Here is a 26,997-nt window from a genome sequence, read left to right as displayed (position 1 = left end):
TAACTTCTTATATAGTGAGTGATATGTCATCACAATTAATATCATATAATATTATATTGATAATATACAATTTGATGATAAAATTACAAAGACTGTGTTATAAAATATATGATGTGTACCCCACCATACACATCATATACTAGCATGATTTACAAGGATGGCGCTAACAATGGTGAGACCTCTTGCAACTAGACCAAACAAAGATACATCTTGCGTGTATAGAGGGCAGGCCAAAAATAATAATAATAAGTAAATTTTTTCCGTATTCCTTCCTTTATTCAAAAAACGCAAGCCCTATATAGAATAGAGGAATCATATAAAAAAACAATCTGTGGCGAGAGAGAGCTTTTCACGTTTGAAGAGGGGCACGTGGGTCAAGTAGAGAGCTATTATTTATTCTAGTTTTGAGACGTTTGTTGGTATATATTTCCAAAAAAAAAAAAAACATAAAGAGTGGCATTGGCTAGCTGTGGGAATTTTCTGCCTTCACCAAGTCAGCGCCGCTAACATACCTAGCTATGAATGTGAAAAGGCGAATAGGAGCACCCATAATTGGAGCATCAGAGAAAGGTTTTAAATCATTCGCCTGCATGAGAGCAACTTGTGGCACTTCTGAGTTGACAGTTTGAGGTGGTGGGTCATGAGACACTTCCTGTCTCATCTGATCAAAATTACCAACCGCCATAGCATCCTCTGCAATGTTATCAACAACTACTGGCACACTACTATCAATGGGTAGAGTTTTAGGTACTACTTCCATCCTTCCTTGAAGTTCCTCTGATTGTACATTATCATCTACTGTTGACGCCCCTCTCGCTTGTGCCTCTGTGTTTTCTTCTCCAGCCACCTGATCAGTTGAAGGTGTTGAGCATGCCTCTCTCTCGGATTCCATGCTCTCCGCATGACCGTTACTTTGCAATTCCGTAACATAGCTATATTTTTTAGTAAGACGATCAATTAAAGCACTCTGCTCATTCACCTGTGAAAAATGGCATGCTGCATATCAACTGCCGTGACAGGGCATAAGCTCAAACTTAAGGCTCACCATAACCTTCTAAAGTAAGGGGTTTTGGGGCAAAGAATTTTCCCTACTTTTTCAACCAAAGCTGAATTCTCTGCAACTAGCTTTTCCACCATGGTAGCTGCAGCCACCATTTGAATGCGAGAGTCTTCTGCAACTGCTGCTGCCCCAGCAACTGACTCTTTCCTTGAAGTCCAGCTGAGCCATCGCTGTCATGATGAGAATAGGTGATCCAAAAGCACAAGAGGTGCAGACGTTCCTTAAAAGTTGAAAGCTAAATATATATGAAACTCAGCTAATGGATGTCAACCTTCTACCACAACCGACAGGAAACTTTGAGCTTAGGTACATTCAAAAGATGTTGCTCAGCTAATGGGTGTTAACTTTCTACCACAACCGACAGGAAGCTTTGAGCTTAGGTATAATAGGTCATATCGTTTCACTACAACTGGCTGAAACAAAAAGAAGTTGACTAGCCAATCTAAATACCGTTTGGATTATGGAATAAAACGTTTAAAAAAAAGGCACGAGAAATTTGAGGATCAAAACCTTTGATGTTTCTGGAGTCGTGGCCACAGCAAGTTCATTCTCAACACAGGTGCGAATCGCAGCCTCTCGTTCAAGCTGATTCATACCCGTTTGCATCGCCACCATTTTAGCTGTCAACTGTCGACGCTCAAGCAAAAGTCGCTCAATCGTATCCTTCATCTCTTCAACCTGTCAGGCTTCATGAATCATACCCCAGCATTTTGCTAAGGACAACTTGTCTCATGTGAACATAAAACTGATCTTGGTGTATGAAACGAAGTGTTAAAGCAAGACAAATTGGAGTTTCAAGCATTTGCAGTACAAAACTAAACCAAAATATACTATTTATCTGCACGTTGGCTCACATTACTCTAAACTTCTCACCATAGAGGCCCCAAACCTCCAGAGACTCAAAAAACTCCCAGAGACTGAGGATTCACGCTACTACATCCATTACGCAGAGGATGACACTGAGTCCAGAGGAAACCGAGGATCCGCCCGTGCAGCCCACTCATTGGCACCAGGGATGCCATCATTTTTCTATATTTTTCATACTGGTTCCATCGACTTTGAAAAGCATGTCCCACTATTTATTATTACTTACTACGCTGGGTCTCGAGCACCATTTGTTGTTAGAAGTCACCTCCTGTCTATACATATACACCAGGGCCTCTGTTGTGGGTGTGCCCGCCCGTATTAGGTGTTTTCTCATTTTTTCCCACTCTCCATATTTTTTCCCCATTTTTCCCTATTTTTCCATGGTGTGGGTGGCTGCCCTATGCTGGCAGGATGACCCAGAAGCTGGCCGACTGCACTTGTGTGCATGTGTTCATTCCCTGGAGCAGCCGACTGTTCTGTTCAGGTCGTGGACCTTTTTTGGCTGGCCGACTGGATGAGACTCAGTCGTGAGGCTGGCGGCTGTCTTTTCCACTGGCCGACTGGATATATAGGGCCATATAAAATGGCCCCATGGCCCCCACACCATTGTATCTTGTTTTCATTTCGGGATCTTGTGTATAGAGAAGAGTTACACGCCTATCTCTCTCCTTCTCTTGTGCTGTCTATTTTCTGCACTCTACTTGCTCTTGTGGTCTCAGATTTGGTTATCATCTCCGCTGCATATTTTGACATGGTATAAGAGCCCTAGGTTCTTGAAAGATCTTGGGAGTTTTCTGAGCAAGAGGGGGATTTTTGCGTTGCTGATTGGTGGATTGTTAGGGACTGTTCGGGAAGAGAAGAAGCAAGAGGAAGGCGGGCTGAGTTCCTCGATAGCCACTTGCAGGTTTAAGTTTTTTTTCCCACCCACCCACCCACCCTTTTTCAGTTACATCGCGATGGCAGATTTGTTAGAGATGGCTGAGAAGCATGTGAAGATCCCAACACTCCCCACGTTCCCAGTGGACCGTCACTTGGACGGGAACAATTACGGCATCTGGAAGGTTATGGAGTCCGTGCTGGAGTCACATGACCTTGCTGATTTCATCGTTATCGGGGTTCCACGGCCGGAAGCAGAGGAAGGGGAGTTACTGTCAACAAGGAAGGACCGTGAGGCATAGGCACAGATGTGGGATCGTGTCAACGCCAGGGTCCGCTCATTTATCTTCCTCAACTGCACACCGCAAGTAATCAAGTAAAGCATATAACGCTGGCCAGAGGCATATGGCAGCACTTGGCTTCTCTTTATAACAGGGTATTGCCCATGAAGAGGATTTCCTTGGAAGTAGAGATACGGGTTATGAACCCTACAAAGTCGTCGACGATGCGAGAGCACATTAACAAGCTGCATGCCCTTCAGCAGTTAGTCCTCCAGGCTGGGAAGGACATATCATCAAAAGATATGGCCATTACTTTGCTGTCCCACTTGCCGGCTCAGTATTCCGCTTTCTACTCCTCTTTGATTACTAGTGGCAGGCTCAGCACCATTACCTGGGAGGAGCTTGTGCCCATGGTCTTGGACCAGGAGGAACGATTCATGAACCCTCCTCACAGCGGAGGTTTGGAGGCCTTAACTGGCCAAAGGCCGAAAGGCCGGAATAACAACAAGGACAAAGGGAAGGCTTCACTGGAGAAGTCTTGTGAGAAGAAGCCTGACACAGATCGAGAGAAACTGAAGGCCGAGAGGTCCTACAATGATTGTGGCGAGAAAGGCCACTATTGGAGGAAGTGTCCTAAGCGGTCTAGGAAGAGTGTTGATTCTTCAGCCTCAGCTCTGCAAAGACTCCTGCATTTGTGCACTTAGAGATGATGGACTCAAATGCTTCATCATCTTCAAGCGAGGAGGCAGTTGGCTTCACTGCAAAGGATACTCGAGAATGGATTCTTGACAGTGGTGCTTCCAGGCACATGACTACATCCTGAGACTTTTTTTTGGATCTGAAATGGCAGTCAGGTCGCATCTTCATTGGCGACAACTCCACCATTCCGATACACAGTGAGGGCTAGATGGAGATTATTCCCGACAGCAAGGGGAGCAAGCATGCCTCCCATGTTCTTTACGTCCCTGCTCTTGGTTTTCCTCTTCTGTCAGTGCATGAAGTATGCAAGACTGGCTTTCAGGTGGAATTTGAGGAGCATTCAGTTGCTCTACGGGACCGTGAGACTGGCTAGGTTGTTTGGGAAGGCGGTGTGGAGAATGGTATCTACAAGCTCTCTGCACTCTCCTCATTGACAGGTTCTCAGGTCGGAGATCTGTGGCACTTTCGTTATGGCCACTTAAATGTGGATGCACTGCGGCAAGCTTTCTGGGACCAGATGGTGGTTGGCTTGCAGATGTTGGCAGCAGGCAAGGACGTTGCAGTTCTTGCATATGTGGTAAGCAACACAAAGAATCCTTTCCGAAGCAGGCTTCCAAGCGGGCTTCAAAACCATTGGAGTTGATTCACACTGACTTGTGTGGACCTCAACAGACACCATCATTGGGAGGATCTCTCTATTTCATGCTGCTTGTTGATGACTGTACCAAATTCACGTGGGTCTACTTTCTTTCACAGAAGGACCAAGCTTTTGCACGGTTCAAGGATTGGCACGTGATGGTGGAAAAAGAGTCTGGATTGCAGGTAAAGACTCTTAGGGCTGACAAAGGGGGTGAATTCTCTTCGAATGTTTTTCTCAGATTTTGTGCAGATCATGGCATCAAGAGGGAACTGGCCAATACAGGATCGCCTTCAGAGAATGGAGTTGTAGAACGCAAAAACAGGACTGTGGTGGAGATGGTGAGGACCATGCTGGAGCATCGTGATCTTCCTCGTCCACTTTGAGGAGAGGCTGTGGCAACGGCTGTCCATACCCTCAACCGGTCTCCAACGACTTCAGTACCTAATATGACTCCGTTTGAGGCATACTTTGGCAGGAAACCTGATGTCTCCCACTTCCATGTTTTTGGGAGTGATGCGTATAAACATATTCCGACGAAGCACAGGGGGAAGCTTGACTCCAAATCCCGCAAGCTTATATTTGTGGGGTATAATTCTCTTTCCAAGGGATACAGATTGTATGATCCAGAGAGGGGTTGTCAGACGAGATGTGGTCTTTGATGAGCATGTTCCAGTATTCACTGTCGAGGAGCCACCACTTCTTGGAGATCCAGAGGAGTCTGATGATGATTCCCAAACCATTGTTCCAGTTAATCAACCACTGTTCCAGTTAATCAACCACAGTCAGTACAGGAGGTTGAGGCCGCAACTGGAGTAGAGCCCCTGCAACGGCAAAAGGCTCCACGCTCTGTTCGAGTACCCAAGTGGTTCATAGACACCCTTCGGGAGTCAGGTGTCACGGAGCTACCCTCCGAGTGGACCACAAAGGACAGCCCTCGAAGATCGCACAGAGTCCGCAACAAAAGCAATACAGCGGAGCTTCTTTAGGTAAACTATGCTTTGATGTCTCGTATTATGTGGGACAAGGAGCCCACTTCCGTTAAGGAAGCCCTTTCACAGGATACTTGGAGGAAAGCCATGCATGATGCCATCGAGAAGATCAACACATGGGAGTTGGTACCGAGGCCGTCGAAACGGTCAGTCATTGGTGTCAAATGGGTCTTTAAGACCAAATATGCGTCAGATGGGTCGGTGGACAAACACAAAGCCAGACTCGTGGCTAAAGGTTATGCTCAGCCGGCCAGGCATCGACTACGAGGATACCTTTGCACCGACAACAAGGATGACCACGATTCGGACCGTTCTTGCCCTTGCTTTTTCTTAGAGGTGGCCTGTGTATCAAATGGATGTAAAATCTGCGTTCCTTAATGGTGACTTGCAGGAGGAGGTGTATGTTGAGCAGCCTCCAGGCTTTGTTGTTCAAGGATCGGAAGGGATGGTTTACAGGTTACGTAAGGCCTTGTATGGTCTTAAGCAGGCTCCCAGGGCTTGGAATCAGAAGATTGATTCCTTCTTTGTTCGGACTGGTTTTCAGAGATTGGTTGCAGATCCCAACCTGTATCTCTTTCGGGAACGCGGCATGGTTACGATTATCATCCTTTGTGGATGATCTCATTCTCATCGGCGGTCATGTGGAGCACATTGGTATGACAAAGGCTGCCTTGTCAAAGGAGTATGAGATGACCGACCTAGGCTTACTCCACTTCTTTTTGGGATTGGAGATCTGGCAGACCCAGAGGGGGTTTTTGTCTCTCAGTAACGGTATGTTCATGAGCTGCTTGAGGCCCTTTGGGATGGAGAACTACAAGCCTATTACATCGCCGATGGACCCACATACTAAGTTAACTGTTAATGATCCTTGTGAGCCAGTTGATGCCTTGCAGTATCGGAAGTTGGTTGGTTCATTGATCTGGTTGCTGAACACCAGATTGGACTTAAGCTTCTCCGTGGGGCTGTTGAGCTCTTTTATGCAGACGCCATTGAAGTCTCATTGGGACGCAGGATTGCGGATCTTGCGGTATCTGCAGAGTACGAAGGATCTAGGACTCTTTTACACAAGAGGGGATGGAGTCAGACTCCAAGATTGGAGTGACTCAGATTGGGGAGGAGATCCAGACACCAGGAGATCTACTTCAGGTTACAGTTTTACCCTCGGCTCAAGAGCAGTTTCTTGGAGCAGTAAGAGGTAGCCAACTATTGCCCTATCTTCGACAGAGACAGAGTACCGGGCTGCTTGTGAAGCTGTTTGCGAGGTTGTGTGGCTGCGGAGGCTGCTAGGCGAGATTGGGTTTCCACAGAAGGAGCCCACAATCATCCAGTGTGATAACCAAAGTTGTATAGCTATTGCTTGGAACCCGGTCTTCCATGCCCGGACCAAGCACATAGAGATACAGTATCACTTTGTACGTGAGAAGATCTTGGCTGGTGACATCTTGCTACTTTATTGTTCGACGGAGGACAATGCGGCGGACCTCTTCACGAAGTCTCTACCTCAGGCTACGCTCAGGCGACACTCCAACTCCCTAGGGTTGATTTCAGAGCCAAAAGCTGAGAGGGGGTGTTAGAAGTCATCTCCTGTCTATACATATACACCAGGGCCTCTATTGTGGGTGTGCCCGCCCGTATTAGGTGTTTTCTCATTTTTTCCCACTTTCCATATTTTTTCCCCATTTTTCCCTATTTTTCGATGGTGTGGGTGGCTGCCCTATGCTGGCAAGATGACCCAGAAGCTCGCCGACTGCACTTGTGTGCATGTGTTCATTCCCTGGAGCAGCTGACTGTTCTGTTCAGGTCGTGGACTTTTTTGGCTGGCCGACTGGATGAGACTCAGTCGTGAGGCTGGCGGCTGTCTTTTCCACTGGCCGATTGGATATATGGGGCCATATAAAATGGCCCCATGGCCCCCACACCATTGTATCTTGTTTTCATTTCGGGATCTTGTGTATAGAGAAGAGTTACACGCCTATCTCTCTCCTTCTCTTGTGCTGTTTATTTTCTGCACTCTACTTGCTCTTGTGGTCTCAGATTTGGTTATCATCTCCGCTGCGTATTTTGACATTTGTATCTCTTGATACAACTCTCTCTCTCTCTCTCTTGTGGACCTCCACGTGACATAGCTGAGGGAGACCTCTCGACATAGTGGATCTTGTGGACCCTCCACGAGCTGCTCTGGACCTACCTCGCCCGAGAGGAGTTACCTCGGACCGAGCCTCTGCACTCTAGTGTGCCCGACACCCCCCCCCCTCCCTTCGGCCACGATCACCTCATCAGCTCCAGATCCAGGACATGCTCCACTGTCATCGAGCTACAATTCCACATGACATAGCTAAGGGAGACCTCTCGGCCATACTCCATGCTTGATATTTTGGAGAGTGGTATACCATCTACTCGGAGCTGATGTTGCTCCCACATTTTTGTGTTCTTAGTATTCCATGACGAGTTTCCATGGACAGTTTTGTATCACCCCAGTGAGATAGCTATGTTTATGTTTTCTTTCTGTTTTATTTTCCATTCCATGATGAGATATGCCATGGACATTATTGTATCACATTGGGTCTTTAGTAGACGCTTAATATGTCTTTCTTTCTCTCTCTCTCTCTCTCTCTCTCTCTCTCTCACACACACACACACACACACACACACACACACTTTCTACCATGTCTTCCCTGCCTGTACCTGACCCTAACTCTGCCTGCACAAACTGTAACGTGGTTACTCTTGATTTGTATATACTTAATATGGGCCAAAGGTCATGGGACATTAATAATGGATGTGGACATAGGCTAAGGGTCAAGGCCACAAGGGTGGACATCAATTATGTAGGGTGTAATGGGGACTCAAGTATGAAAAACAACTATGACCCTAATGAAGTATCAATCATTTTTACTAATCAAGATTACACATCTTCTTGCTTCATGCAAGCTTCAATGGCATCCTTCTCCCATATGAGATTGCACATGTGTATACTCCATGTTAATGAGTGCAAATTTCACCTCTACAGATTTATCTCTTGCATTGGTATCAGAGCTTGGCTCTTGATCCTCTCTTTTGTCCCCCCCCATCCCCCCCCCCCAAAAAAAAAATAAATATAAAAAAATCAAGGATCTTCTTGATGTCTCCCCCCTAAACCCTAGAATCTGAGTCACTTCTTGCTCTTGGTGAGCTTGAATTCGGTGTTGAGAGCACTGGCGGTTCATGAAAATCTTTGACAAAACAGCAGGCAGTGAGGGCATTTTTTTAACATGGAATTTTACATGACAGTGGTGCTTTTCTAGTTCAATAGACCAAGCGATGGCAGCATCGCTGTTTACAGTGTTTGAAGCTCTTTTCGCAGAAGATGAGCTCGCTTTTGAGACAGCAGAAGCTTAGTTAAGTTTGCTTTGTGACGGCAGCAGCGCAGCGCTTTTTGCTTGACATTTCCGCTTGCATTTCAGATAACAGCAGCTTATATAAGTTCACTTTTGTGACGCCAGCAATGCAGCACTTTCTTGTTAGCTTTTCCTTGACATTCCCTCTCCTTAAGATGTATCGATGGTGGCAGAATTAACAGAGACGACAGCTTGTACCTTCTACGCAAAACAGAGTCACGAGCAAGCAAACATTTTCAAGGCTTTCCAAGCCAGTACCTCATTTGCAAAAACAGAGATGTGAACCCTGCATTCCAGCACAACTGTTCATGAACATGATGGTAACTTCATTGGAAGTGAATCAAACACTTGATAAACCAGTTGAAGGTATTTAGGGTTTATGATCAAGATTTGGAGCCATTTCCTCAAGATTTGCAAAATTTTTTTTTTTCCGAGAAAAGATCCTTTCATTAGTTATGTAAAAAACGCCCGTAGGGCTACAAAAGAGATCTCTCCTGCTCCTAACAGAGAGAAGAGCAGTGAATACATCATGGCAGCCCGGGAGACTCTCCCTAGGTGCTGCAAAATACAAGCATCAGTCTAAAGAACTGAGCGGCTAAATCATACAATAGGGGGGGGGAAGAGCCAAACAGGTGGCCTGTAGTGCCAACGGGGGGATCCCGTGTGTAGGGTGTAGAACGGGCCACAGCGCCAAGTGGTGTGAAAGGCCTGGCGCCGTAAGATCGCCTCATCCGAGTCTCCCCGGATGCGGTTGTACTGTCCTCGCAGGGTGTGGATCAACTCCTGCCAAATCCCCCGAACAGTCTCTGCTGGTGGCTCTAATCTCCCCTCAAAGGCCGTAAAGCACCGGGCCCTCCAGGTGAACCAGATGGTGAGGCTGCTGAGGAGCTCCCATCGTAAATCCCTCTCCTGTGTCCAGCTGGCGGACGAGAAATCCGGTGCCGGAACCAGGCGAGGCTGGCCCCTAATAAATCTGATGGCCTGACTGCCCTGCTCCATCTCATAGCCCATAGCAGGCCCTGACGAAGTCGACCAAGCAGCGGCACCCCACGTAAACATACCCTCTGGAGAGAGGGGGGCCAGAATACGCAGCATCCGCAGCCAAATCTGATGTGCCTGAGGGCAGTCCCAAAGGCAATGTCTCTGTGTCTCCATAGGGTGGCCGCATCGGACGCAGGCCGCCGGAAGACCGCTGTAAACAAGCCAAGTGCCAACTGCTGAGCCCCTGTGGGCGACCAGCCACTGAAAAGCCGAGATCCTGCGGGCCTGTCGACTAGCCCAGAGCCGAGCCCAGAAATCCTCCAGGAACTCCTGTGATAGTCCCTGCAATCGCCAATGCCCCGCTGCCGCTGGAGAAACCGTCCTCCTCGCCGTCAAAATATGCCGTCCCAGCCGAACAGTATACTGGAAAAAGGTGATCTCTGTGGCCTCAAGGGATGCATAAGGATCATGCCACTCGTACTCCCCGGGGTCCCACTGTAGCCGGGCCAAGGGGCGCGCTGCATATGCCCATATGCGCCAATCCGGGAGCACGTCAGCAGGGTCGGGGTCAATATGCCACTTCCGAGAAGCGGCAGCCACTACCCGAATCCTCTGAAAGGTGCACTCTGCAACCAAAGGCGACTCCACCTCCACTCTCTGGAGTCTGCCCTCATCCTGAATCTCATAATAGAGGCATCTGCCATCCTCAGTGCTAGCTCTGACAGCAATCAGGATCTCCAACTGTGTAAAGGCTCCCATCCACCGTGGGGCCACTGGCTCGAGAGGTGTGAACCACTCCTCTGTAAGTGCCTCCTGAATATCATCCCTCATAATCAACCCCCCTCTGAAGTGACTCAGCCTCTCCACCTGGGTCTCCTCTCGTAGACTGCAGAAAGCCTGCCAGTCTCCAAAACTACGAGCTGGGCCTGCCGCTAAAGGTCCCAGGCTAGACGAGGCCGAGAACCCAGCATATGACCCTGCTCTGTACGAACCGCTGGGCTCCAGATGAGCGGCTGCCTGGCCCGCTCCTCAACACAAGAAGGAGGCCGCTGAGAGAGCCCCGGTCTCAGCAGCTCCCAAGCTCTCAGGATACTCAAAGCAAATCTGTCCTCCCATCCTCTACTGAGGCCTGTCCTCCTCATCTCTATGAAGATCCAGCGAATCTCTGGTGCCCAAGTACCCCCTGCAGGAGGCGCCCGGGCCTGCAGTCGCTGCAAGAGGAGCTCTTTCCAAGGCTCAGCGCCTGGAAGCAACCCCCGAACAATAAGCTTCCCCAATAAGGCTCTACTCTGATCGACTGGATCTATAATGCCCAAACCGCCCTGAGCCAGCGGAAGTGTAATAACTGCCCATGCAACCTTTGCCCGAGCTGGCTGACCGTCCCGCCCAGACCACAGAAAGTTCCTGATCAGCCTCTGTATCTGGCTGATGCAAGAGCTCGAGAAAATCCAGCAAGACGTAATGTACCACATAGTCGCTAACAGCACCTGATTTGCCACCACCACCCTCCCAGCCAAGGATAGTCGAGCTGTACTCCAATACAATAGCTTCTTCCGAATGCTCAGAAGAAGCGGGGCAATCTGCTGCTCAGGTGACAAATCGAGGCCAATCTGGCATCCCAAATACCGCACTGCTGTGCCTGGAGGAATCCATCTAAAACCGGGGTCCGGGCTCCATGCCGGAGTGGGAGCACTATTGATCCAAAAGGCCACTGTCTTGCGCCAATTGATCAATGCTCCCGAAGCTGCACTAAAAACCTGGAGCGACTGCTCTGCCCGAATAAGATTGGCCTCTTGGCCATGCAAAAATAAGCCCGTGTCGTCTGCAAACTCAGCATCAAGCAAATCCTCCCCCCGGACTGGGAGCTGGAGTCCTCTCAAACCAACCTCCTCTGCCGTCAAATACATACTCATAGCCTCCGCAAAGAAGAGAAAAAGGAAAGGGGCGAGAGGACACCCCTGACGGACTGATCTGGTCAGCTCAAAACTCGGCCCCCGACCTCCTGCAATCAGCACCTGGCTGCGAGCTGTGGAATACAAAGCTGCCACCCCTCTGATCCATCCTGGCTCAAAGCCCAGGCGTAGCATAGTGCCCTCTAAGAATCCCCAATCAACTCTATCGTATGCCTTCTCAAAATCGAGAAGCATCACGACCAAGTCCTCGCCAAGAAACCTAGCTCGGGCCGTCGCCTCCCAGAAAGTAAAGATGTTGTCAAGGATACTGCGCTCCTTGACAAATCCTGTCTGAGTAGCATGAATCAACTCCCCCAGGAAGGGCTGGATCCTCAAACTCAAGGCCTTTGCTAAGACCTTGTAGACAGTATTGAGGATCGTAATAGGCCTCCAATGCCGAATGTCATCCGATACTCCCTCCCCCTTGGGGATAAGATAGATCAAGCCCTCTGAGAAGCTCTGCGGCATCACCCCAGTGTCCAAAACATGCTGAAAGCCCCTGCGGAGGCCTGGCCCCAAAAGGTCCCAATAGCGCATAAAAAAGGCCGGCGTCAGTCCGTCCTCCCCTGGGCAACTATGTCGCGGCAGGACCCTCAAGGCCTCGGCAAGCTCAATCTCTGACAGAGGCGCACCTAGAACTGTGCGCATATGGTCTGTGACCCTCCTCTGCACATGGGCCCACACAGTCTGTCTGCACACATCTCGATCCTCAGTGGCAGGCTCCGCTGAAAGCAGGTCACTATAAAAAGCAGTGGCAATGGCTCTGATCTCCCCGAGCTCAGTAGCTATCGATCCATCCGGTCTACCAAGCTGGCGAACTCCCGCTCGCGCATGACGGGGTCCAGTGATCTCAAAAAACTCCCCAGTCACTCTATCACCAAGCTGCGTCCACTGAGAGGCCTGACGACGATAGTAAAACTCATGTCTCTGCTCCTCTACCTCTCTAACCTCCTGGCGTGCCTGGCTCAGCTGGGACGCCACCCACTCACATGCAGGCTGCTGCTCCTGAAGGCGCTGTAGCGAAGCAAGGCTGCGTCTCAGCCGTTGCTCCCGCTCGCGAATCTCTCCCAGTCGTGTCAAAGCTGCAGCATGTAGAAAAGAGCTAAGATCAATGAGTCCCTGGGCACACTGGCCCGCTGCATCCTGGTCAGAGCACTGACTATCATGCCAGATCCTCTCAATGTCCTCAGCGAGACTGGGATCTGCAAGTACCCTCTCTGGGATCCTCAACTGCAAGCTGGGCTCCCGTGTCCCCTCCTCCAATGTCAATATAACTGGCGCATGATCTGAAAATGAGGTGCCAGCAAGAATGCCGACGGAGCCCCCTCGCTCCCCTAACCAATCGCCCACATAAAAGCGATCAATCCGAGATAGATTAGTCCCTTCCTGCCGGCGATCCGACCGAGAGAAACTAAGACTGTCCTGAGACCGGGAGAAAGCCCCATGCTGCCATGCATCAGTGATCCTCAGTGACATGCAAAACCGGTCCCAAGCTGCAAGCTCCGTGCCATGCACTGTAACATGACTGCCTCCCACCCTATCTGCCGGGTCCTCGAGCATGTTGAAGTCTCCCCCAACACACCAATGTGCGGCCTCTGGCAATGCATCTGTAACCTGAGTCCAAAACTCTGCTCTGGCACTAGCATGATTGGGCGCATAGATGTTGAGCACACCCAATAGCTCATCATGCATCCTCAGAATGACATACTGTGCTCTACCAGGCACAATGATCCCTCGATCCACAATGGCCTGCCGCCATACATCTGCAATAACCATGCATACTCCTCCCTGTCCACCCAAAGGACCAAACCCTGCAGACCAAAAAGTGTCCCATCTACCAGGCATCACCGAACCATATCTCCGGATCCTGCTCTCACCCAAGTGGTGCTCCTGCATCATCAAAATGTCAATGCTGCCACCAACCAGGCATCTCTGAAGCTCCTGCCTCAAGCAACCTCGATAGCGTATAAAGTGTGCTCCGCCAAGGCCCTGTACATTCCATGAGATGATCCTCATGGATGCCCTGCTGAGGTGGATGCTGTCTCAGCCGTACGGCGGGCCTTCGCAAGCGGCTTGGATGGAGAGTAGTCCCCATCCGAACGGCTGCGAATCTGCCCACCCGGTGTACTGCAAGAATCCCGGATCAGGCGCCAGTGGCTGTGGCCCATGGCGACTGCCTCCTGCTCTCACAGAGAAACCTCGTGTATACTCACATATCCAGGGTCGCGCGCCAAGTCTGCCACTATGCGCACGACCAAATGCCGAATCCCTGAGATATCCACACTCCCGGGATCCAAGAAAAAATGAGCCAACTCCCAAAGTCGGCCTATCACATCAGTCACCTCCAGATCGCTCATGTGGTGAGAAAACTCAACTGCTTGAGTCTTCAAAGTGCTGAGAGCGAGCTCTAGAGTCCACTCCCGATCACAAGGTCCACATAGAGGGAACGAGAAGGCCACCGCTGAGTCTAGTGCCTCCTCCCCGCGGGCCGGAGGTATCACTACATGAACTCGAATGGGTGCTGGCTCATGGGGGCCCTCTGCTCCAAAAAGCCGTGTAAAGGTATAATCAAAGGCCTCCGAGCGCTGTCTAATGCCAAGGCGACTCAGCCGACTGCGGATAGATGAAATCCGTGAGGCCCTAATCGGCATAGGTCTCCTCTGTGATGCTCGAGCGAGGTCAGTGCTCAGCGCTCTCCGGACTGCAGGTGAGCGCCAGGGAACTGCCAGGGTCTCCCGGGAAGGTGAGGCGGGCGGAGGGGGAGGAGGGGGAGGCGAGGGAGGTGGAGAGGGAGCCGCTGCCGAAACCGGAGCGGAGGCGGGAGGAGGCGAAGGTGGAGACCAGGCGGTGGGAGGGGACGGGGGTGGGGGAGGTGAAGAAGGGGGAGCTGGCATCTCCTGGTCCTCAGTCGCTGCAGGGGTCTCCTCCTGAAGGGGAGCAAAGCTGTTCCTCACGGGAACCCAGTGAGGCTGAGACTGTGGCTGCTGCTGCAGCGGTCTCTGGGCGTGCTGCTGTGGCTGTCTCCCTCGGCGGCGCCCCTGTCCAGGCTGCCACTCCGAGGTCTCTGTGGCCTGAGCAGGTGTCCCGGAGGCAGCCTGCCGAGCCGAATCTGTGGGCGGGCCATCAGTAGCCTGCTGCTGTGGTGGTGAGGGTCGAGGTCTCCTGCGAGGGCAGGCCTTGGCCAGATGACCGACCTGCCTGCAAATGAAGCACTGGTTCGGGAGCCCCGAGAACTCCACTCTCTGATCTATCCACCCCCCCCCTATCCTAGGTAGCTGAATGACCTTAGGAAGGGAGGAGATGTCAGATACCAACACTCTGACCGAAGGTAGCCCAGCTGCTCTGGCCACCACTGAAGCTGCTGAGGGGCCCGTCTCAAGAACCGAGCCCACCAATGCTCCGAGCCTGGAGAGGAGCGGAAGATACTCCCGGCGGAGACCAGGGAAACAAACTGTAGTATGGAAGAGGCGCTCTCCCTGCTCCGCCGCAGCTGGGTCAAATCCATGCTGCCAAGGCCTGAAGAAAGCCCGAGCACCCCTGATGTCCAGAGGACTCATGGCAAGGACCTTGGCAACGCTCTGGGCGGCCTCGAACTCGATCTGATAATGTCCCCGGCCCAAGAGCTGTACATCCAGGATCTTGCCCACATCTGCTAGAAGGCGGGCCTGAAGAAGATCCCTGATCTCCCCTCTGCTGGGGCGAGTGCCGACTATACGGCAGATGGTGGAATGAGCCTGGAGGCGTTCCACCTCTGCGGTGAGGCTCGCTTCCTCTTCCGGCAAAAGAGAAAGCCTGATGGGGATGTCCTCGGGGGCGGGCGAGGGGGCTGCGGATGAGTCCCTCTGAGGCGAGGCGGGAGGAGTCTCCATCAGAGTCTGAAGCTCAGGCGAAGGCGAGGCGAAAACGGGAAACCTGCAAGAAACGGGCTGCACACGAAGAGGCGGAAGACCGGAAGAAGAGGGGGAAAAAAAAAAAAAAAAAACAGAAACCCCCCTGGGGGTGAAGAAAGGCACGAAAGAGCAGGGAGGGGGCGAACAAACCCCAAGGAGAAGCCCTGGGGGGGGGGGGGGGGGGGGGGGCAGCAACGAGAAGGGGGGGGGGGGGGCACTGCTGAGAGGAGGCGGGCGCGAGCAGGCGGAGAGGGGGGGGACGAATCAGGCGAAAAAGGGGAGGGAGGGCGAATAGGCGAAGAGGGAGGGGGGGGGGTGAGTCGGCGCGAAGAGGCTAGAAGGGGGGGGGATGAGATGGCGAGAAGGGGGGAGGCGCAGCAGCAGCGAGGAGGGGGGGCGCAAGCAGGCAGGACCGCGAGAAGGGGGGGGGGGGGGGGGGGGGGCAACGGCGAGTAGAAGGGGGGGGAGCAAGAAACGAAGGCGGCGGCGATGGGCGAGCAGCGGGAGCTTCAGCGAGCCAGTGTCAGATTCCCCAAGATTTGCAAATTTTTTGTTCCATTGATTGCAAACACTAACCATGGAAGGCATTCTCAAGCATCACTAAGAGACCTTGTCAAGCTTCTCTATCTTTCTTGCCATTCTCAAGAGTTCTTGCAAACAATGATGAAGATCCTTGTCACTTGGATGCATTTGGAGGTATTTTGATTTTCTTGCAAGCCTTGGCAAGGGTATATGGTGTATGGACATTTTGATGTTTGGAGGCCTTGGAGTTACGTGTGGAGCTATGAAACTATGCTTTTGGAGATGGAATGAGCATGAGTACATGCTAAAAGGATGGGCATAAGCATGAGTTCGTGTATTCTCTTGTAAGTGAATCTTCACCACCACCTCTCTCTATTGCAATCTATTTCCGTTTGTGGAATCTAGATTGTGGTGGAGTTATCCTTGGCTAGAGGAGAAGAGGAGCCAAGGGAGTGTGTTTGCTTGAATCCATCTATCCCACAGTGCCTTGGAAAAGGGGATAGATAGAGAATTAGGTACCCTGGCGAGAGGAGGCGGGCACGAGCAGGTGGAGAGGGGGGGGACGAATCAGGCGAAAAAGGGGAGGGAGGGCGAATAGGCGAAGAGGGAGGGGGGGGGGGTGAGTCGGCGCGAAGAGGCTAGGAGGGGGGGGGATGAGATGGCGAGAAGGGGGGAGGCGCAGCAGCAGCGAGGAGGGGGGGCGCAAGCAGGCAGGACCGCGAGAAGGGGGGGGGGGCGCAACGGCGAGTAGAAGGGGGGGGAGCAAGAAACGAAGGCGGCGGCGATGGGCGAGCAGCGGGAGCTTCAGCGAGCCAGTGTCAGATTCCCCAAGATTTGCAAATTTTTTGTTCCATTGATTGCAAACACTAACCATGGAAGGCATTCTCAAGCATCACTAAGAGACCTTGTCAAGCTTCTCTATCTTTCTTGCCATTCTCAAGAGTTCTTGCAAACAATGATGAAGATCCTTGTCACTTGGATGCATTTGGAGGTATTTTGATTTTCTTGCAAGCCTTGGCAAGGGTATATGGTGTATGGACATTTTGATGTTTGGAGGCCTTGGAGTTACGTTTGGAGCTATGAAACTATGCTTTTGGAGATGGAATGAGCATGAGTACATGCTAAAAGGATGGGCATAAGCATGAGTTCGTGTATTCTCTTGTAAGTGAATCTTCACCACCACTCTCTCTATTGCAATCTATTTCCGTTTGTGGAATCTAGATTGTGGTGGAGTTATCCTTGGCTAGAGGAGAAGAGGAGCCAAGGGAGTGTGTTTGCTTGAATCCATCTATCCCACAGTGCCTTGGAAAAGGGGATAGATAGAGAATTAGGTACCCTGGCGAGGAGGTGGTGAAACAGCCACATGGCATTGACATTGAGAAACACATTACAATTGGTTGGCCATAGGTCAAACTCTCTACTCTCTTCTCTCTCCCATATCTTGGATGTTCCTCTTTTTCTTTTTACATCTACCCGAGTACTACTCTTTGGCAAGATTCAGTTACAAGATTGTTACAAGAAAGTTGCCAACGGGTATACTAAGCGGCGAAACTAGCGGCAAGGTTGGGCGCCGGCCGATGGTTGGATGACCCCCAACATGTAAAATAGTCAAAATATATTTCGACTTTCCCCTGAAGCACACGAGGCAATTCACAATAGTATGCCTTTTGAATTGTAATACTCTTTCTATGAGAGAAACAAAAATTTCCAATAAAAATAACAAACAAAATCATATACAATATTCATGAGTATCATGGTCATCACTGAAAAATCACTAAACCCTTCTCCTTTTTGGAGTTGGCTCATCATCTACATGATCTTCGATTGGAGCAGGTATTTGTTTTTGATACCTAAGGAGCTCCATTTTCCAAAATCTTTAAGCAACCGCCTATCCTTAATTCGACATGATAGTGCATATGTTGTGTAGGTCAAGTGGTATGGTCCTCTGAAGGCATAAGTGCAAGGCCCCTAACCGAACACTCGCAAAGCCGTTTGCTTCTTTAGCAGCATTATCTTGTCATTACTCCATCTAATAGGATAACCCCCAAGATATCTAGACAAGGTCTTGATTGCAAACAATGAAAAACTTGCATTGTCTAAAAACTTTTGGTGATATATAACAAATTGTGGCAATTTGAACGATTTTATGTATTGCCTAAAAGCTAAGTCCTTTCCCAATCCTCCTATGCGTGAGCCTTTGCCTCGACAAATGAAATCATCTTCATAGACGACGAGCTGCAAACAAGCAACACGTATCATTTTAATAAGAAAACAAAACACATGCATAGCAGCTATCAAAAAAGTGTGGATGATCCATTCATTCATACACACCTTCTGATTCTTATCGTAAACAAGTAATTCATCGATTGAGGACTTTCCTCGCTCAACATTCATTCATCCCCTTGAGGGCTTCCTTGGGTCAACATTCTTTCCTATATTAGAAATGTGGAGCTTTTTCTGAATATTCTGGAATTCCTCCTCAAATGGGAGCCCAGCCTGTTTATACAATGAAGCATCTCTAAACATCATTTCCAAGACTTCCCCAGTCGTAAGGAGTTCTCTATCCTTACCATCGGAGTCGAGAAGAAAGTAATTATCTACCCCCTCTGTGTCTACAAAATGCACAAATGTCTATACCTTCCTTATCCTAATGAACCATATTTAAAAATGGCAATTAACATTACATATGTCAAACCATAAGTACACATATCATCTCATAAGTTTATATACTAGCTGAAGAATTGGCTTGAAACAACGAGTCATGAAAAACGACAACAAAATCATTAGAAAAAATATGGACTACAAAAAGGACCCTCTAAGGATTAGCTTAAGTTGCTAATTTTTTGGGTTTAGAATGCTAAACTTGGCTCCATACAGAAGGATAAGCTAATGAATACCCTACTTTTGGGTCCCATTTTAGACTAGTAACTCCTAGATTCTCTCCTATTTTTACTATAGGGTCCACTCACTTTTTGAAAAAGTTACCACTATTTCTAGAGTCCATTTTCATTAGGACTTGAGGATGATGCTGAAAATTTTGTGGATTGCAATGAGCATGAGGATGATGATCATGATCATGAGCTTTAGTGGGAAGTTTCCTTTTGATCCCAATGGTAATCATGATGGGGATTATGATGATGGATTACTCACTACCATGTTTGTTATGGATTCATCAAGGCATAATGCTATCTTGTGTTCACTCTCCTATGATGGATATGCCAGTTGCAAAAATACAAATACCTTGAGACTTAAAGCTTCAGTAAACAAAAGAGTGGCACATATATTGGTGGATAGTGGCACCACGCATAGCTTTGTGAACCAAAAGTCATTCTACAATCTCAAGTTGCATGCTATGGCTTTATCCTCCTTGTATATGAGTCAAATGACAAATGGAGCAAAGGAGGATTGTACAATGGTTTGCAATGATGTGGATGTCATGCTCTCTAATGAATATAGAAGCAAAGTTGATTTACTAGTGTTGGACATGGAACCAATAGATATTGTGTTGGGTTGCAATTGGTTGTCCACACTGGGACTTTCAACATGAATTTACAACAAGGTTTCATGAGCTTTATGCATGAAGAAGGGTGTGTTACATTGAAGGGAGCTTGCTCGTCTAAGTCGACATTGATCAATGGCGAGAAAGCTCATAGAAACGGAGTACGAAGCCATCGAGGGTACCCACACTTCGTCTGCGGAGACCATCAGGAGCATCTGGCTCGACATCATTCATACCCTCCACGGTCAGTGGGGGAAGTTGCACGGTGGCTTTGACCCCATGCGGAAGGGGCAGAGAGCCTTCTTGAGTCTCTGGCGGCCTAGCCCTTTTCTCACAAATAGAGGTGGTGATTCCACTTGGCATTACAAACCACCTGTTTAGCCCTTCGTGGCTGGTTTTTTTGTTAACTAATAGAAGGATCTTTTCCCCGGAAGGAAAAAGAAATTAAAGGATTACTTGGAACAAGTCCATTATTCATCGAACAACCATGTGCAAAGTGGTTTGATCTATGGCTTTGTAACATGATCCCTTTACACAAGCCTCAGGGACTAGTAGAATCGAGATCGAGACCTCTTACCAAGAGTCTCGGGATCTCGACTTTGTTTGCTCGCAACCTGACACCCGACAAAAAAGAATCCTTGAGTTTTGATGCTAATTTTGCAAGGATTTTGTGGTGTTTGTTGTGGAAAAAGACCCTTACAAGCCTTTGAGAAAACCTCTTAAAGAGCTTTGAGAAATCCATTCCCATTCATGTATGGTTTCCTTTTGCAAAAGAGTGAGAGGTTAATAAGATTAAATACTAAGGTTTCTTTAAGGATGACTTTCATGTATGGAGAAAGATACAAAATGATTCTTAACAGCTATGTTCTCACGGGAACCAAGAAGCTTTTTATTGCACTTTACAAATATCCAAAATTAGATATATTATTATGAAAATAATTATACACGTGGATGTTGCTCGTGGCTCATGGAATCGGCGACAGAAAAAGAGTGTAAAGCTCTTTGCAACATGTGTCTTAGGCTTACTATAGTCTTGACACATGGCTCCTCGATGTGGTAGCTATACAAGGCCAACAAAGGTAGCCCTCTAGGAGGTCGCCGCCTCAGCCACCTAAGTTGGCTTTGTCATGGCCGCCATCACATAAAGGTAAAAACCAACACAAAGTCGCATTATGTACCGCCATAAAGTCGCCATTGATATACAAAACTAGCACAAAGCGATTCCACGTGTAAATTCATCACAATCTACTCTCAATTCTCCTCCACGAAAGAGATCCAAGAACCCGGCCATAAATGAACTTTTCAAAGGTTTACGTTACCTTTGTTGCACCCTTTAAAATTCAAGGTAAACACTCCAACCTTTGTAATTCACTAGGGATTAATTAAATCCCCCTCTCCACTAAAACTAAAATAAATCACACTCTTCACAAAGGTTTTCAAAACCTTTAAACCTTCCCTTATAAACCATTTCAAAAAAATGGATTTCACTCGATAAAGTCTACACAAAGCCTTCGTTTTCTCATAAGATATCTCGGTCTTTGTGGACAAATTTGGAGGTGCAAGCTCACAGCTAGCTCAGGCAATGGTCTTAGCAGAGAGATTGCAGAGACATTTGGATGCATGATCAGAGAGCCCTCGTGATCGATTTCGGCAAACCAAGGTCATGGTCTTTAACACATCATATCAAGTTGCATCATCTAGCCTATATTGCTAATACAAGGGAACCATAGTCACATAGAAATGCGTTTCTGGGCTGAGAAACTCCGAAACCCCAAAACAGCCGAAAAGCCATAAACGCATTTCAGAAACAGGGATTTTTTTTTCGTTTCCAAAAAAACAAATTGTCTGTTTTTAAAAAAATTGTCTAAGTGTTTTTTTTAAAATGTTGGGCTTTCACTCTCTCTCTGCTCAGTCGCCATCTCTTCTCTCCCCCCTTCGCTCCAATGCCACATTTCTGCTCTGTGCGTACTATGTTCAGGCTGTCCGCCTGTCCACCGCATGTGCAGCCCTCTCTTTCCGCTTTGTGTGTACTGTGTGCCGAAATGCCAAAAACGCGTTTTAGAAACGGGGAGTTTTTTTTGTTTCTAAAAAAACAAATTGTCTTTTGAAATTTTTTGTCCAAGTGTTTTTTTTAATGTTGGGCTTTTACTCTCTCTGTGCTCAGTCACCATCTCCTCTCTCTCCCCTTCGCTCCAGCACCGTGTTTCTGCTCTGTGCGTACTGTGTTCAGGCTGTCCGCCACGTGCGCAGCCCTCTCTTTCCGCTCTGCGCGTAATGTGTTCAGGGTTCACGCTGTCAGCGTCGCTTTTCCCACCCACTCTTGCTCAGGCCCCCAAGGCAGCAACTAGGGGGAAATAGCCACAACGAATCTACAGGAGCTGGAGGCATACATCAAGACAGTGGAGGACAACACCAAGAAGTTATTGGGCGAACAAAAGAAGGTGCTGGATAGGGTTCTGAACCAACATGAAAAACAGTTGGAAGGCCTCCGCAAGGAGATACAAGGAAAGAAGAACAAGATTGAAGAATTGGCAGCACAAGAAACCACCACGAAGAGGTGATTCAGATGTTGAAAGAGACCCAACTGCAACAAACAGGAATGCCTGAGGCTGCCCCAATGATAGGGGAACTCCAGGCAGAAATGGAAGCCCTAAAGGCTACGATCAAGGACCATACAGTGGAGGAAGGGGAACTGAATATTCAAGAGGGTCTAAGGACTGACTTAGAGCAGTTGAAAGCTGCAAGTGATAAGTTATGGGAAGAACTGCAGACCACTAAGAAAGATTGGGTGGAGGTGGTGAAGAAGCACAAACCCCCACAGAGCATCATACATGAGACTCTAGAGGAGGAGAAACGCAAGAAGGATAGGGCCCTCCATGTGCGAGTGCCGGGGCTACAGGCGGGGGCTTCCCCCAAGGAGGATGCCATGACGCTTTGCCAGATGCTAGGAGATGGGATCGCCCCCCCCCTTTTCAGATACATGGAGGGCAGGCAATGATATGACACTAGAGCGGCCCCTCATCATTAGATTCCTTGTGCTACCAGCAGATAGGCCTTCTTAGACAGGCGGGCTGCCCTCAAGGGCACACAGGTGTACATGGGAGATTATCTCACTCCAACACAGGTGACACACCGGCGTGAGGCAATGGTGACAGTTCATGAGGCCTGCAAAGCAGGCAAGTGGGCTATATACAGAGATGGTAGGGTCATTATCACTGAGCATCGTCCCAAATAGGGACGCGGAGTCTATGAGACAAAACACCTTAGGTTGGCAGTATGGAACTCCAATGGCATGCTGTGGTCGAATCCAGGAGGCTTAAGCGAGATTCTCCCAGGCAAGGATGTCATTTTTTATTCAAAGACTCATCACAGTCCTGAGAGGGGCTTACCATACATAGCTCGATATGCGTGGGAGTCAGCTTTCTGAGGCGAGACCCGCACATCAAGAGGAGTACATGGCTCTGGAGGGGTAGTTGTCCTTTTTAGATCCCATCTCCGATAGATTCTCAGCATCGCCCAGGAGGACGAGGATGCACGGTATCTTTGAGTGCGGCTACAGCTTAGCAGTGACAGAGTCATCCACATTGCTGTGTGTTATTTTGCACCACGCCACTCCCCTTACGCCGCACAGCATGGCCAATCACCGTACTTACCATTATATGGGGATATCATGGAGTTCTCATAGCTGGGGGAAGTCCTCTTGGTCGGGGATTTCAATACCACGACGAGAAGTCAGGAGGTCTACCGCCAACTCCAGGATGTGGAACCTACTATCCCCCTATCCACCCTCACATCACAACTCACCACCATACTCCACACATCCGCCACCGCTTCTTTCATCTGCACGTGGCAGTCTAACGCCAAGCCACCTTGCGGTTCCATGCCCCAGAACTGTTGGTATGATGACGAATGCCGAGCCACGCTCCTGTCTTAAGCATGAGGTACGGATTGCGCAAATCACGAAGCGCCAGGCACAATGGATTTCTCAGAGGCTCACCCAATGCAAGAAATGGGAGTTCTATGCTCGGAAAGAGGATGAGTAATACCGACTTTTCTTAGGGCCAAACTGCAAAAAGGCATGGAGGAAACTCCGAAAACATCGCCCTCCCACACCTAGCACCTTCTCGGACACATGGCACTCCTATGCACGCTCCCTCTTATCATATCCCCCATCAGCCACCCCTACCCCGACCACTAGATCCCCGTCACACCACCTCCACCTTCTTCACAAAGGGCATGGTCCTCAAGGCCATTCGTAGACTACGCAATGGGCGAGCCTAGGATCATGAGGGACTCACGGCCGAGTACATCTCGCATGCCAATGATACCCTGGCACCCCTACTAGCCTAAATGTTCAATAGAGCCCTTTGTGAAGGATTTCCACCCTCTTGGTCCACCAACACCATCACCCCCATCCTCAAAGCCGGAGATCCACTTGATCCTAATAATTACAGGACGATCATGATTGGCCACACATTGGCCAAACTCTATGGATCAGTGCTAGAGGCGGAGCTCAGTTCATTTGCCGAGAGCCAAGGATGCAGAGCCTCAGGACAGGCTGGCTTTTAAAGGAGCTATTCTACCCTTGACCACATCTTCACCCTCCGTGCCATCATCGAGGAGGGTTGAGCACGACATCAGAGGATTTATTGCTGCTTTGTGGATTTCCGCAAAGCTTTTGATACTGTACCCCGAGCCCACCTCGTACACCGTCTACAGGAGATCGGAGTCCCATTTGACATGGTTTGGAGCATCATCGCCCTCTATGAGTCCGTCACCGGAAGAGTGAGAGCCCCAAGAGGTACATCAAAGGACATTTCCAACACTATTGGGGTGAAACAGGGCTGCCCTCTATCACCCACTCTTTTCAACCTCTACATTGATGAGATCTCGAGCTTCATTGACGGAGTAGGCGGGGCTGATCCCACACTGGTAGGCATATTGATCCCCATACTACTTTATGTAGATGACATCGTCCTCTTAGACTCAGCCAAGGGGCTTCAGAGACAATTGGATGCCTTACATGACTTTTGCACTTAGCGGGACCTCTCTGTTAACCTTTGTAAAACAAAGGTAATGGTCTTCAATACCTCTCGCCCCTTCACATCTAGATTGAGCTTCACATATAGAGGGGATCCTATGGAGATTGTCTAATCCTATAACTACCTTGGTGTCACTTTCAGTGGCCCACACTTTACCATGGTTCCCGCAACACATGCAAGAGTGACACGGGGATATGCAACCTTGAGCTTACTTGAGCGGCAATGCTTCCAGGCACATTTCGAGAAGCCCAGGACGAAGGGCTAGATTATTGACACCCTCGTCACACCAGCCTTGATGTATGGAGTAGCCTTCTAGGGGCCAGATTTATCCGATGAGGATTGTCAGCGAGTTGAGAGGCCCCAGGTCATGATCTCTCGTAAGATCCACAGCAAACCATCAGTCCCACGCCAGATTATCCAGGTAGAGTTTGCTACAGCCCCGATGGTAGTGGATGCACTCTTCCAGACACTCACATACCTCCATCGCATCAGTCACATGGATCCCCACAGGTACCCGAGGCTTGCCCGGAGTCCTCCAGACAGCTAGCACTTGAGGGCCACTCTGCAATATGGTATGCACTAGTTTCCATTTGGTTCTTAGTATATGGGCTCCGCATGGACCGCCTACCCCCCCTCAGTACAGTTTGGACTCCCTTTTCTCCGGCTGTCTCACAAGGATACCAACCGGGTTATCCAGTTAGATCTTCTCAACCTCTATACCAATTGCACATGGATCACACCTCCCAAGCTCCCCACGAAGATGCACTTCTACAGAGATCACTTCCTCACTCACTGAGGATGGATTCATCCAGCAGCCGGCTACTTGAGTGTTCACATGTCCCATGCCATGCGGACTGCGATTGGCCAGAAACGGGTTTCATCCCACCGCCTCAGAGTGGAGACAGGTAGAGCTGAGTGCATCTTCATAGACGGGAAGCTCATACGACGACCCATAGAGGAGAGGATCTCCTGATTATGCCCAGAGAGGTTGAGACAGAGGAGCATTACATATGCCGCAGCCCGCTGCCCAATATACTATGTGATCCGCGGGAGGTTTCACTGTCTATTTCGTGAGGGATTTGGTCCACTCTCGAGGATCATTGACTTCTAGGACCAACATTGCCTAGGCCTCTTCCTGCTTGAGCTCCGCAAACACAAGGACACCTTCTTGGGAGAGCTTCGGCCCTAGCCACCCTGCCCCCTCCCTCGCCAGCCAACCATCACCAGTTTCTTCCAGACCCAGGAGGTGGAGGACACCGACATAGTGGATCTTGTGGACCCTCCATGTGCTGCTCTGGACCTACCTTGCCCGAGATGAGTTACCTTGGACCGAGCCTCTGCACTCCAGCGTGCCCGATGCCCTCGGCCCTCCCGTCGGCCACAATCCCCGCATCAGCTCCAGATCCAGGACATGCTCCACTGCCATCGAGCTACCTTTCCACATGACATAGCTTAGGGAGACCTCTCGGCCATACTCATTAGCCCCATGCTTGATATTTTGGAGAGTCGTATACCATCTACTCGAAGCTGATGTTGCTCTCATGTTTCTATGTTCTTAGTATTCCATGATGAGTTTCCATGGACATTTTTGTGTCACCCCAGTGAAATAGCTATGTTTATGTTTTCTTTCTGTTTTATTTTCCATTCCATGACGAGATATGCCATGGGCATTATTGTATCACTTTGGTCTCATAGGCCCATTGGGTCTTTAGTAGACGCTTAATCTCTCTCTCTCTCTCTCTCTCTCTCTCTCTCTCTCTCTCTCTCTCTCTCTCTTACACGAGATCTGCAGTCACCTCTCCTCCTTCTCTTTTCATGCCAAAGGGCTAGGACCTGTGTATTGTCTCTCATTGTCGAAGTATGATAATATTATAATATTTTTGTTATGTTAGGGTTCTTGGACTTGCTCAAGGCTGTCACTCAATAGCTGCCATGTTAAACCACTGTTCAAATTGCACAGGCGCGCATGAGTGCCCCCTCATCATGCTCATGAGCTTATGGATACACATGCTATTGCATCATTAGATTCACACTTAAAGTTTATTTTATAATCTCCACCATCAAATGGAAATGCTAAAGCTTGCCCAACGGGCTTGTAGCCCAGCAGTGAGGGCTTGTGACTCAGGGAAGGGAGATCCAGAGTTCAAATCCTCACAGGGCCCCGTTGATATTGTGGCCACTTTGCGACCACAAGTCGTGATGCATTTGGGTGGGAAGACCCAGCTGCCTCCAGGTGCGTGATACCAAAATTGCAACTGCAGACAATCTACTCATGGGAAAGAAAAAGGCTAAATCTTTCAGAAGAGTTGGGACAGAGCAGCA

General features: G+C 49.2%; 1 protein-coding gene across 3 annotated transcripts in view; it reads right to left on the bottom strand.

Annotated features, from left to right (window-relative positions):
- Nucleotides 1-243: 243 nt before the first annotated feature.
- LOC147635188 (uncharacterized) overlaps nucleotides 244-26,997 on the bottom strand; it is a 68,434-nt gene continuing 41,680 nt past the window's right edge. For all 3 annotated transcript variants that reach the window (XM_086802398.1, XM_086802399.1, XM_086802400.1), the window contains 3 exons: nucleotides 1,571-1,738; nucleotides 1,093-1,230; nucleotides 244-979 (listed from right to left, as the gene is read on the bottom strand). In XM_086802398.1, the coding sequence (XP_086658524.1) occupies nucleotides 464-979; nucleotides 1,093-1,230; nucleotides 1,571-1,738 (822 nt within the window). In that variant the 3' untranslated portion in view covers nucleotides 244-463. The remainder of the gene's footprint in view (nucleotides 980-1,092; nucleotides 1,231-1,570; nucleotides 1,739-26,997) is intronic.

The sequence above is a fragment of the Cibotium barometz genome, chromosome 9 (assembly GCF_041138505.1).
Source record: "Cibotium barometz isolate CiBa-2024 chromosome 9, ASM4113850v1, whole genome shotgun sequence".
NCBI lineage: Eukaryota > Viridiplantae > Streptophyta > Polypodiopsida > Cyatheales > Cibotiaceae > Cibotium > Cibotium barometz.
This window is presented reverse-complemented; position numbering and strand designations above follow the sequence as displayed.